The sequence below is a fragment of the Ambystoma mexicanum genome, chromosome 1p, assembly GCF_040938575.1.
Source record: "Ambystoma mexicanum isolate Mex_15411 chromosome 1p, UKY_AmexF1_1, whole genome shotgun sequence".
NCBI classification, from domain to species: domain Eukaryota; kingdom Metazoa; phylum Chordata; class Amphibia; order Caudata; family Ambystomatidae; genus Ambystoma; species Ambystoma mexicanum.
Genome location: NC_090921.1, coordinates 1,069,549,592 through 1,069,561,786, shown reverse-complemented (window position 1 = coordinate 1,069,561,786; position 12,195 = coordinate 1,069,549,592). Strand labels below are relative to the sequence as shown.

At 48.9% G+C, this 12,195-nt stretch overlaps 1 protein-coding gene across 3 annotated transcripts in view; it reads right to left on the bottom strand.

Moving 5' to 3' along the window:
• Positions 1-12,195, bottom strand: part of ARHGEF11 (Rho guanine nucleotide exchange factor 11) — a 1,841,770-nt gene that overhangs the window by 227,799 nt on the left and 1,601,776 nt on the right. For all 3 annotated transcript variants that reach the window (XM_069604553.1, XM_069604546.1, XM_069604551.1), the window contains one exon: positions 2,057-2,144. In XM_069604553.1, coding sequence (XP_069460654.1) covers positions 2,057-2,144 — 88 coding nt within the window. The remainder of the gene's footprint in view (positions 1-2,056; positions 2,145-12,195) is intronic.

The following is a 12,195-nucleotide window of genomic DNA, read 5'->3' as shown; positions in this document are numbered from 1 at the left end:
TTGAACGTGCAGTAAAAATCTGAAGATGGCTGCCAGAGGCGGGGGTTAGGTAGAGGGCAGTCATTGGCTGTGGTCAGTATGACGCAGAGTTCAGTGATTGGTTACTACTACGAAAGACAGATCAGAAACGAAATTGATACTGATTTTTTCTTTACCGAGGATTCCCAGCCTGACGACGGGGAATATTCATGAGCATGTGAATCCATGCCAGACCCCATGCTGGAGAATTTCACATTGCTTTGAGGTAGCAGTGTTCCTGAAGCAAACAGAGGGCGTGGAAAAAAGAACCTGAAGTCATGGGGCCCAGGGCCTTGATATATACTGGATGTCATGTCTGGGAGTTGCCTGTTGGTGGAAAATGTTAAAGGATCAGCTGCGCTGGGGATAGAATATCACAGATGAGGAATCCGTGGGAGAAGGAATCCATTAGAAAGTGTGGTTTCAATTGATTGATTGATTGATTGATGTAACTCCATTCTGTGACTTGTTTTAAATCTGAAAAGAAGTTGCCAAAATCCTGTTAGAGATAGCTTGTCCGCTGGCCCTATCGCAGACACAGCTATTTTCAAGGTCCCGACTGCCCAAATTGAGCTATCCGTCTGAGCCTGGCTGCAAATTCTAGCGAGCAGAAAGCAGATTGAGAAGTTGAAATTTAACCAATAATTTTGGTTGTGGGCCCAGAACATTTTGCCAAAGGACATGCCCTTGGCATAGTTTCCACTGGGCTAGCCACAGACCATTATCAGTGGCCACATCCAGTGTCTTGAGGGGGCCCATGGTATGACCCAGGAAAAATTACTGCAGGTGATGCCCAATCGCACATCGGGTGGCTTAGGGCATTGTTGAAGTCCATTCTCAGGGCAAAGAGGCCCCTATCACAATTGGTGTTCATTATTCCCAGGCAAATCTGGGGTTTTGTTCAGAAACCAAACCGTTGCTTTAACAAAGGCTTTTCAATGGAAAAAAAATAGAGACACACACTATATATGTTTGTTTATGGATTTCTCTCATTTCCTTGTAGCTTTCATGTATTAGAGTGCGAGGTACCATTAAAAGTATATTTAATGATAACAGTTACAATATGACCGTGCAATTGTTTCTGTGATCGGAGATTCTAATATGTGCTAGTTGGAAACATGTCAGTATATAATACATAAGTAACTCGGGAAAAGCAGCAATGGGTGGAGAATAACTGTCAGCTGAAAATACCCTATTTCAGGTTCCCAGCCATCCGTAAATGAAAATGCATTGGTGTTTGTGTAATTCAAGGTTATAGTGCTGATAGATTATACAAACATGGATATTTTAAGACGGAGGCGATTTGACAACATATCCATTAACCATGATGAAACAGTGCAAAGGCTTCGAGAGACTCTGGATCAACAGCTTGGAAGATTCTTTTTAGACAAACGTCAATCTCTCACCAGAGTTCGTCCTTACTATTCACTGGTCAAAAGCTGCCCCTAAGCTCAACAAATCTTAGTATTTTAATGAACAGAAAAGTGTTATGGGGAAGTTCTTTTTATTTCCACTCTCTAGAACTCCCGGTCATAAGTCTATGAACCTTAGCTGACAAACACCATGTCGCCGGAAAGCACTGCCTGAAAAATATCAGCACTCCGAGGCAGTCAACTGGTGCCAGATACACATCACAAACAAAAATAAAGATGTAAAGACTCAAACAAGGAAAGAAGAAAAGGAACAAAAGAAAAGAGGACAGGAGGTGGAAAAAAAAAAAAAGAGGACAGGAGTTGGAAAAAAGAAAAGAGGACAGGAGGTGGAAAAAAGAAAGTAAGAAAGCAACAAGGAAAGAAAGCTGGAACGAGTGGAAGAAAGGCAATGAAAAAAAGAAAAAGTAAGGAAAGAGAAAGCAAAAAACAAAGAAAGCGAAAAAGAAGGAACTTCTGTCTGGTAGATCCAAAATCTCCTTTAGGCTTTCCTACATATTGTTATAAAGGAGAGGTTCCATTGACATCAACAACCACAGTTCTTTTTTTAGATCCTCTCCCCTCCAACCCCCAATTGCTTAAAGTTATCGAAAGATCTGCTCTCTTACGTGTTTTTCTCCAAGGACGTGAGTGCCACAAGCTCGTAGATCTGAGGTCCCAACTCCGATGTACAAATGATGAACAAGGCTCGTTTATCTGAAGAGTGAAGAAAAAATTTCAGGCAAACACCCAGCATTGCATACTTAATTCACGTTTAGTAATTCCTCACAGGTAGCATTTCTAAAACACATCTTCTGTTTTTCTGTGACCATTACAGGGTGTTGTACAAGGCTTCCTCCTTGGTATGCTTAAATAGCCGACAGTGTTATGTTTTCCCCTCCTTTTTACGAATTGTTCTACGTGAATTGGCCCCCTAGCTGCTGGTTTAATTTTTGATAAATAAATGTGTTTGAGCTCAAGACGAGCCCTGATATTAGCAACCAGTGACTGACTAATATCTACTATATCAATGTGGAAAAAGGCACCAAAATGTAGGTTTGCTAGCTGTTCCTGTCCTTTGATAGCAGACTCCACTGTTTTGCAACAAATGTATTGCAAGGAAATACTTGATTCTTTGGAACAAACAGAAATTAAGGTGTCTTACAATAACTGCACTATTCCAGCATCTTTGATTGGTGTCCGCTCCTCCATGCTGGCCAGAGCTCCTCCACCACTTGCGTAACGACAGACTCCAGTCAGAACAGACACCAGGCTCTGCATTTGGGCATACTGCATGTGGCAAAAGGAACCATATGCCAGGTAGTACACTATACCTCCTGGGCATTTGATGGTACTACCTATTCATGGCTGTGGGGGTGGGACACCTGGCAATGTGACAGGACTAACTGGCATGTGGTGTGGTTGCCTAACTTAAGCATATGGGCACCCTAGTTAGCATGTGAGGGCATTTTAACAACTATAACGCATAATATAAATCTCCAGGAATAGTGACCCTCTTTTCCAATGTAGAAAAGTAAACCCATTTTATGTCCTGCCTTTTACAGCCATGAGAAGAGGAGCAGTTGCACTTTCCGTGGAAGATATGTGTGAAGTAACCAAAGTATCAGTGTTTTAGCCACAATCTATTCTCCTAATTCTGCCCGATTGGCAGACTTGTGAACATCTCTTGGAGATATCCTGAACCGCCGCCAGAGTTGAGACCATAGATCCACACATCCTCTCCACTCCAGGAGGGTGAATTCCTACTTAAAGAGATCACATAGTAGGAAGAATAAATTCATGAGAGTTCTTTCTGATCATTGTAATTCAAAGGCTACATTATTATGCAATTTAATGGGGAACAATATAGTGACCTTGGAAGGATGAAGGACTGAATCAGCCTTACTGGGATTCAAACCTGGCTCCTGCAGATTGAAGAGAGATGCCCAACACTAACAATTCTCAGCTTTCTTTCCTAGGGAAAAACTACACGATAGCTGTCAAAAATGTCCTCTTCTTGCTAAACCCAACCAATAGAAACCTGCTAAAAGAAGGGAGATTATTGAACTAAAGTTTATGTTCATAGCTCTGTCATGTGTGACTAGTTGAGTACCCCTCCCTATACCCTTCAAGGAGGAGGGGGACCCTTAACCTAAGGGGAAGAGACTAGACACTTCTGTGACAACTGTGTGGGCCTCTTACAACCTGTGTTGTGAGGTGTGTTGGAGCTTTGAAAGCATGCACACAGTGAACATTCTTGGCCCCTTTGGTTACCTTATTGCTTTGGTCATTCTTTGACCTACTGCAACAAGAGAAACCGTGTCTGTCCCAGTAAGCTGCTTTAGTGTGAAGTATACACTAAAACAAGTAAGGAGCAATGAACCCTCTTAGACTTTCTCCCCAGAGAATAAGGGGATCTGCTTGAAAACTGCTACAAGGTATTCTTCCTTGCATTACCCCAAAGATATGCGCATGGTGCTGCTTATAAAAGACCAGAGGAGCAAGAAGGCTGCACCCAAGACTATTGGTCTGCAGAGCATGGTAGGTCCGATTGGACTGAAAGAAGAGTGCACTGCAGAAGGATTGACTTCACATCTTCAAAACACCTGCATCGCCACAATGACACCTTACAATCTGGGAGAAGATGGTCACTTTACCAGGGACAACTGTATTGTGTGAAGACGTCACTGCTAGTTTTCTAGATTTCTGTAGCTAGCCTGGGGTGCTTGTGGATCAGAGAAGCTATTGTGCTAGTTTCAGGAAACAGTCAGTCTTGTGTGGCCCTTTCATATAATTTTTTAAAAGTGGTTCCTTGCCTTCGTTTTCTTTTTTATTTCTTTTATCTTCTTTTATTTTTTCTTTTGTTGTTCTCGATTTACTTACCATGTAATAGTCTGAAGAATCTGTTGTTGAATTAAGCATGAAGAAATTGTTCTATTTTGTAAAGGTTGTTGATAACCATATACAAATTTAAAAAAAAAAACGGTCAGTCTTAGACATGCTCTACCTTGAGAGTCGAGATGAACAAGTTACTCTCTTACCTGGTAACGTTCTTTCGAAGGGATGGTCCGACGACGTATTCCATATCTATGACAGAAATCACCACAGCTGTGCTGCTTCAGAAAATCTTCTGCGTCCTGCGTCGATGACGTCGATACGCCGCCCTCGAGGACCTCCTCCGACGGCCGACGTCACTGGATGTTATAAGTAGGACGCACGACGCCCATAGCCTCAGTTGTAGTTTTTCCCCCAGAACGTGTGCCACCAGCCTTCTGCCAGTCTGACACACAAAGCCTTGCGGAAATTCTGTAGCGGGGAAGGTAGGGAGGGAGCGATATGGAATATGTCGTCGGACCATCCCATCGAAAGAACGTTACCAGGTAAGAGAGTAACTTGTTCTTCGAGGGGATTGGGCATTTAGCATGCCCAATCAAATTGCGGAGTAAAGGACCGCCTTGCCAAAGGACAGATCCTGCCCCCGGATGGAATCGAGGGAATAGTGACGTACAAAAGTATGTACCGAAGCCCAGGTGGCTGCATCACAGTTGTTGCGAATAGGAACACCCCTCTGCAGAGCAGTAGAGGCAGCCATACCCCTGGTAGAATGGGCCCGTAAGCCGACCGGGGGGTCCTTCACCACCAAGCGGTAACACTCAGAGATAGCCAAAATAATCCAGCGAGACAAAGTCTGTTTCGTCACAGCCTGTCCCAAACGCTTTCCAGCGTAACCAATAAAGAGCTGATCGTCCACTCTGACCCGGGACATGCGTGAAATATAAAAGCTTAACGCTCTCCTAGGATCAAGCCTATGGAGCCTCTCCTCTTCCTTACCAGGATGTGGAGGAGGATAAAATGCCGGAAGAACAACCTTCTGGCCTAAATGAAATTCCGACACCACCTTCGGAAGAAAAGAAGGATAAACTCTAAGGACAACCCTGTCCTTATGAAACACAGTGAAGGGTGGCTTAACTGAAAGTGCCTGTAACTCACTCAGCGAGCGTAAGTGACCGCAACTAAAAATGCCGTTTTCAGAGTTAACAGTCTCAAAAGGCATGAATGCAAAGGCTCAAACTGAGCACCCATCAGAAACTTGAGAACAAGGTTCAAATCCCAACCGGGCACCTGGAAAGGTGACAGAGGGAACACATTAGTGAGCCCTTTCAGAAACTGAGAAATTAAAGGAATTTTAAAATAGGAACACTCTTCAGACGAGCGCTTAAATATGGACAGCGCCGCCAGGTAACCTTTAACGGTACCCACTTGAAGGCCCCTGTGGGCCAAAGAAAGCAAAAAAGACAACCATGGGAATTTCACATGCAAAAGGATCCACATTCTTAACCCTGCACCAGTCGCAGAACTTCCTCCAACGGCAACAGTACAGGGAGTTTGTTGCGGGCCTTCTGGCCGAAAGCAACACCTCCATCACATCTTCAGGGAGGTCCCAATCCTTATACCTCAACCTTTCAGAAACCAAGCGTGAAGGTTGAGGGACCTGACCTCTGGATGGAGAACCTGACCTCACTCCCTCCCGTAAGAGCAGATCGTCTCGGTAGGGAAGATGACGTGGAGGGCAGATGGACAAGTCGAGAAGGTCCGGGTACCACGTCCTCCGGGCCCACGCCAGAGCAATGAGGATCATCCGGGAACCAAACCCCCGTAACCTCCGCAGTACTTGCGGGATGACGGGGACTGGAGGAAACACATACAGCAGTGGGAGTGACCACTCCACCACAAACGCGCCTCCTAAGGCTCCGTTTGGAAGAAATTCCCGCGAGCAGAACCTCTCACACTTTCGGTTGACACTGGAGGCAAAGAGATCCACTTGAGGGGTCCCCCAAAGGACGAAGATCTCCAGGAGAATCTCCTGAGCCAACTCCCACTCGTGAGAGATCGCGCTCCACCTGCTCAGAGCGTCCGCCGTCTCGTTTTCGTCTCCTGCCAGATGAACTGCGGGGATCGAAACTTCCTGCTGGATTGCCCAGAACCAGAGCTGCATCGCCTCCCTGCACAGAGGTAGTGACCCTGTCCCCCCCATTTTTGTTGAGGTAGTGCATGGCCACTGTGTTGTCCGTCAGGATCAGGACATTCTTTCCTCGCAGTCGGCAGAAAAGCCTTCAGGGCTAGCCCGACGGCCCTCAGCTCCAACAGATTGATATGGAGTCTGGACTCCGACGGAGACTAACGACCGCTGACTGTCAACTCGTTGGCATGAGCTCCCCATCCCGCGAGGGAGGCGTCCGACACGATCGTCACCTCCGGCCAGGGCAGCCAAAATGGAGCCCCCCTCATCAGATTGCCTTCGTCGGCCCACCACAGAAGAGCGACCGAAGACGGCACCTGAACAGGGTGCCCACTGCAAAGATCTCATCCGCAACCTGGCCTCTGGCACCAGAAGAATGCAGGATGCCATGAGGCCAAGCAGTCTCAAGAACTCGAACGCTGGGAGAGTCTGGGCAAGTTGAAACTTGTGCGCCATCTGCTGAATGTGATGAGCCCTCACCTGGGGAGGAAAACACTGCCCCAGGGACGTGTCGAGGACTGCTCCGATGTACTGGAGCCTTTGAGTTGGTGTCAAATGGGACTTCATTAAGTTGAGGGAGAAGCCCAGGAGGGAGTGACAGGTGACTGACAGATGATCCAGGACTTGCTCGGGAGAGCGCGCCCTGATCCCCCCCCCTTTCCTGAGGTGCGCTGCCACCACTGCCATGAGCTTGGTGAAGACCCTCGGGGCGGAGGTCAATCCGAACGGCAGGACCCGAAACTGAAAGTGCGAGTCGCTATCCGCAAACCTCAGGTACTTCTTGTGCTTCGGATGGATCGGCACATGAAAGTAAGCGTCCTTGAGGTCGAGAGACACCAACCAGTCCTGAAGTTGAAGGGCCTGGAGGACTTGAGAGAGAGTAACCATCTTGAACTTGTCCTTCCTGAGGAGTTTGTTGAAACTGTGCAAGTCCATGATGGATCTCAATCCCCCGTCTTTCTTGGAAATCAAAAAATAAGGGGAATACCATCCCTTGTTCCTCTCCGCTACAGGCACCAGTTCTATGGTGCCTTTCTCCAGCAGGGATTGAATTTCCTGCGCAAGGAGCCGATCCGGACTCTTCAAAGAGAGATTCCCCGGTGGATTGTCTTGAGGCCTCTGCCAGAAAGGAAGACAGTAGCCGTGGGTTATGATCTCTAGAACCCACACATCTGAAGTAATGGCGCGCCACTCTGCAAGATGCTGCGCCAGCCTTCCCCCAACCGGTGAACCATGGGACATGGCCTCATGACTGAGCTGAAGCGGCTGCTGCGTTGCCTGAGGCCAAAGAGGCAACAGCCCGAGCAGCCTTGGCACCTCGAGTACCTTGTTTTCCACCTCTGGCACTCCTACGGTGGCCCCTTTGACTGGCAGCTCCTCTCGCTTTACCAGGATGTGTAATAACGAAAGGAACCTCCCCTCCATTGCTGTCCCCTAGGACGAAAAGGCAGAGGTTGTCTGCAACCTCTCAAGGCTCTCGTCAGCCTTGCTGCCAAAAAGATGTTCCCCGTCAAAGGGCATTTTGAGGAGCCGGGCCTGCACATCAGGAGCAAACCCAGACTTCCGCAACCATGCAAACCTACGTATCACGGTGCTCTCCGCCATGGACCGGCTGACGCAATCTGCCATGTCCAAACCCGACTGAACGGCCTCACACATAGCATCCTTGCCATCCAGAACCATGGCAAGGAAATCATCCCGTTCATCCCCTTCGGGAATATGTTCAGCCGCCAAGGAAACACAATTCCACAGAGTGTGCGTGAAACGAGACAAGGCACAAATGGAGTTGGCCGCCTGAAGCGCCATAGCCCCTGCAAAAACACTTTCTTCGCCCAGCCGTCAAAACGCTTGTCGTCCCTATCAGGAGGCATGGTAGGGTACGACGGCTGCTTTGCCGGGGCCGTAGCGCCTGCACCACCAAACTCTCCGGAGTAGGGTGCTTGACAAGTAGCAGGGGTCACTACTGGCTGGGCGGTATTTTCACAGCAAAGACTTGCTCACTGCCGGGAGACTCTCCGGAGCAGTCCAAGCCGCTGTCACCCTTCTTTGCAGAGCCATATGGAATGGCAGTACCGGGTCAGTTGGTGGACCAATGTCGTGGATATCCGTAAGGTCATCCTGAACAAACTCCCCTGGGGGAGCAGACCATCCTAAGTACTCGCTGACCCGTGACATAAGTCGCAGGTACGAAGAATTGGCATGAGTGCCAGGGCTCAGGCCTACAAAACTCCACCTCCGGAGAGGTGTCCAGCCCACTAGCATCATGCAGGGACTGCCTCAGGTCCTCAAACTGGCTATGGCCCGAGAGAATCTCGTCAGGCACTGTGTCAGGCACCATGCCATCATCGGAGCCCTCATCCACCTCTGAAATGAATTCCAGATGGTGGTAAGAAGGCACAGAACTGGTACCAAAGCCATGCTTGACCTTGGCCAGAGCCTTCCTAGGTGGTTCCCCCGAGCCACGGGGTACCCCCGTCGACACAGCCCCGAAAGGCGTCGAGGGCATAGAGTGAATCAGCGCCGGCGCTGACACAGGCCTCGAGGGAGGAGCCCCGAGCGTGTCCCTCAACATCCTGGGCGCCGACGGCATCGACGACTTCCTCGGAGGCGGAGCCTCGAGAGAGTCCGTTGACGACCTCGGCACCACAGGCGTCGATGTCTTCCACGAAGACTTCACAGGCTCACTCGGTCTCGAGCGCGTCGAGGACCGGGATCTGGACCGGGCATGCCGAGAACGATTTCCCTTGTCTGAGCGGGACCTTTCCTGTGAATCGTGATGACCACCTGAGCCCGAAGGCGTGCAAGCGGCGTCTCTCAGCTGATCACGACCGACCCCACTCGGAGGCGCGGACGGACCAGTGCCCTGCGATTTGAGAATCGCCAACATTTTCTTCCCGAAGGAAGCCCATTCCTCCGGTGTCGCATGCTTGGTGGGGTAAGCGACCCGCCGACGGGCGGAGTCCTCGGATGAGGACGGGGAAGGCGACCGATGACTGTGCTTCCGGGAGTGGCTCGAAGAGACAGAGGAGTGCGAAGACCGACTCCGGGACCGAGACCCACTGGACTTCCGACGACGACGCGGAGAGTCGCCCCTCGAGTCGTCTGTCAAAAGCCCCGCAGACCTCGACTTCCGGGGCTTGGACACCTTACCTACCGATACCTCCTTCTTGCGCTCCCGCAAGGCTTTCGACGTGAGCGACTGGCAGTCGACACAGTCATCCGTGTCATGGGCCTCCCCAAGGCACCAGAGGCAGGCGTTGTGCGAGTCCGTGACTGACATCTTGGACCCACAGTCCCCGCACTTCTTAAAGCCCGGACGCGGTGTGGAAGACGAGGTAGACATCTTCACGAAGAATAACTTCACAAACAAACAGGTTCGAAGAACCGAGATGAACAACAGAAACTCCAAAGAGTCGAGGCGTACCGAGATTCACGAAGCGAACACGTTTGCGGAAAAAACAGAACTGAGGCTACGGGCATCGTGCGTCCTACTTATAACATCCAGTGACGTTGGCCGTCGGAGGAGGTCCTCGAGGGCGGCGTATCGACATCATCGACGCAGACGCCGAAGATTTTCCGAAGCAGCACAGCTTGGTGATTACGGTCATAGATATGGAATACGTCGGAGGACCCAATCCCCTCGAAATTGCATTTTTGACAGATGTGCTCAATATACCATTACTGCCCTCACTTTCCACAGCCCGTCGCACACTTGCATATTTCAACTCAGTGAAGACCCCAGTGGAAATATTGATAGCTGCAGGCATGACCTAGCGAGCATAAAAGTTGTATCCGCAACAGGATAAGTGAAGCACCCGTGACAGACCATTTCATATCTAAAAAACATAGATGTGATGACCTAAAATGGGCAGTACCGTGCAAATTGTGTAAAAGCAAAGACAGCAATGCGGATAAAGACAGGCTATTTAGGAAGGAACAAGAGCTCTTTTTCCTAACAAAGTGTGATCAAACGGGCCTGAACAAAAAATATTGAATGGCACAGGATAAGAAGCTGAGCACTAATGGATTGCAATGTAATTTAATGTATCCATATCTATCCATTATGATTAAATTTTGAAGTTTAGGACCATGTTGGACATTGTGGCAGATTCAGTGGTCTACCAAAGATTCCACAGTAACTTAAGAGTGCTTGTACTTGTATGGGAACTAGCTCATGTATACATAACACAGGTGCAGTAAGATGATGTGAAAATGTGCACAAAAAGGGCACATATGCAACATGCCGTTGCACATATATGCGTAATGGGAATGGTTTCCCTGTATGTAAGAAGCTGTGGTTTGGGTCTGCAGCCATGGGTATACACATGTAAAAAGTTGTGAGAATATATTACAAGTTATTCACCGCAGTGACTAACTCGTAGTCCATAGTCCCCTTTCCTCGATCCTGTAGGAGCTCCAGAATAAATTGTCTTTCCCTTTAAATTTGGTTGCGCGGCCCAGGGAGCATGTACTCCCTTGACCCAGCCCACACCACAGTCCCCTTTGATGAGTCGGCTTTATTTACTGCCTATGGATGCTACTATTTTTTTCAGGGGTGGGGGTAAGGATGGTTGGACTTATTAAGGAAAGGGGACTAGGAGTACGTTAGTCACTACAGTGAGTAACCTGTAACTACTTCTACACCCCGCTCCCTTTCCTCCATCCTGTATGGGCGATTACCACAGATTGAAGCCTTGTGGAGGAGCGTGGCTTTAAGTTTAGGCAAAGAGGTTTTGCAGTACAGCCTGGCTGAAGGCAGCCTCAGCCCGTGCACTGGCATCCAAGCAGTAATGCTTGCAGAAGGCTGATGAGGTGGCCCCTGTGGCCGCCCTGCTAATGGTTTGCCATGGTATGCGTCTCTGTTAAGCGACTGCTGTTGCCTTGGCCCTGAAGGAGTGAGCATGTATGTCCTTTGGAAGCTCCTTACGCTGCACCCTGTAAGCTTCTTGAATGGCCAGGATCATCCATCGAGCTATTGAAACCTTGGGGTCTGTCCTCCTAGCTTCGACCCACCAAAAGGGACGAACAGGGTTTTTGACTTGCGAAAATCCTTGGTCCTATCCAGGTAGAATCTCAATGCTCTCCTGGCATCTAGGAAGCAAAGGACCTTTTTGGCTACGTTCGTGGGATTAGGAAAGAAGACGGGGAGCACGATTTCCTCATTGAGGTGGAATGATGAGACCACCTTATGGAGATATATTCAATAGAGCCTGAATCTTGCTAATCCTGCGTGCGGAAGTGAGGCCCACTAGGAGCTCTATCTTTAGTGTGACTAATTTGATATCTTTGCCCACCATGGGCTCAAAAGGCTTATGCGAGTGGGTACATCCTTGTTAGCCCCACCAGATGTCTTTTCACCACTGGGTTGGAAATAGAGAAATTCCTTTCTGAGTTTCTGTAGGCACCGATGGCTGCCAGGTATGTCTGACATGTATCCACCTGGACCCCTGATATAGCTAGGCGCACTGCGAATGAGAGAACCTGATCTAGAGAGCACGATAGGGGATTGGCTCCTGCCTTCCTGACCCAGGAGCAGAATGTGATCCATTTGCTTTTGTATTGCCTGCGAGTAGCACTGCTTCTACCACCTTGGATGTTTTTCAGATTGTCCTGAGATAGAATGAGGTGCATAGGTGTTATCTGCTCGGGGACCAGGCTGCTAGGGCTAACCTCTCTGGGGTACCCCCTTGTTGCATCAGGAAAGGTTCCATTCCGATAGGTAGGGTAATCAGAGGTGGAGCCATCATT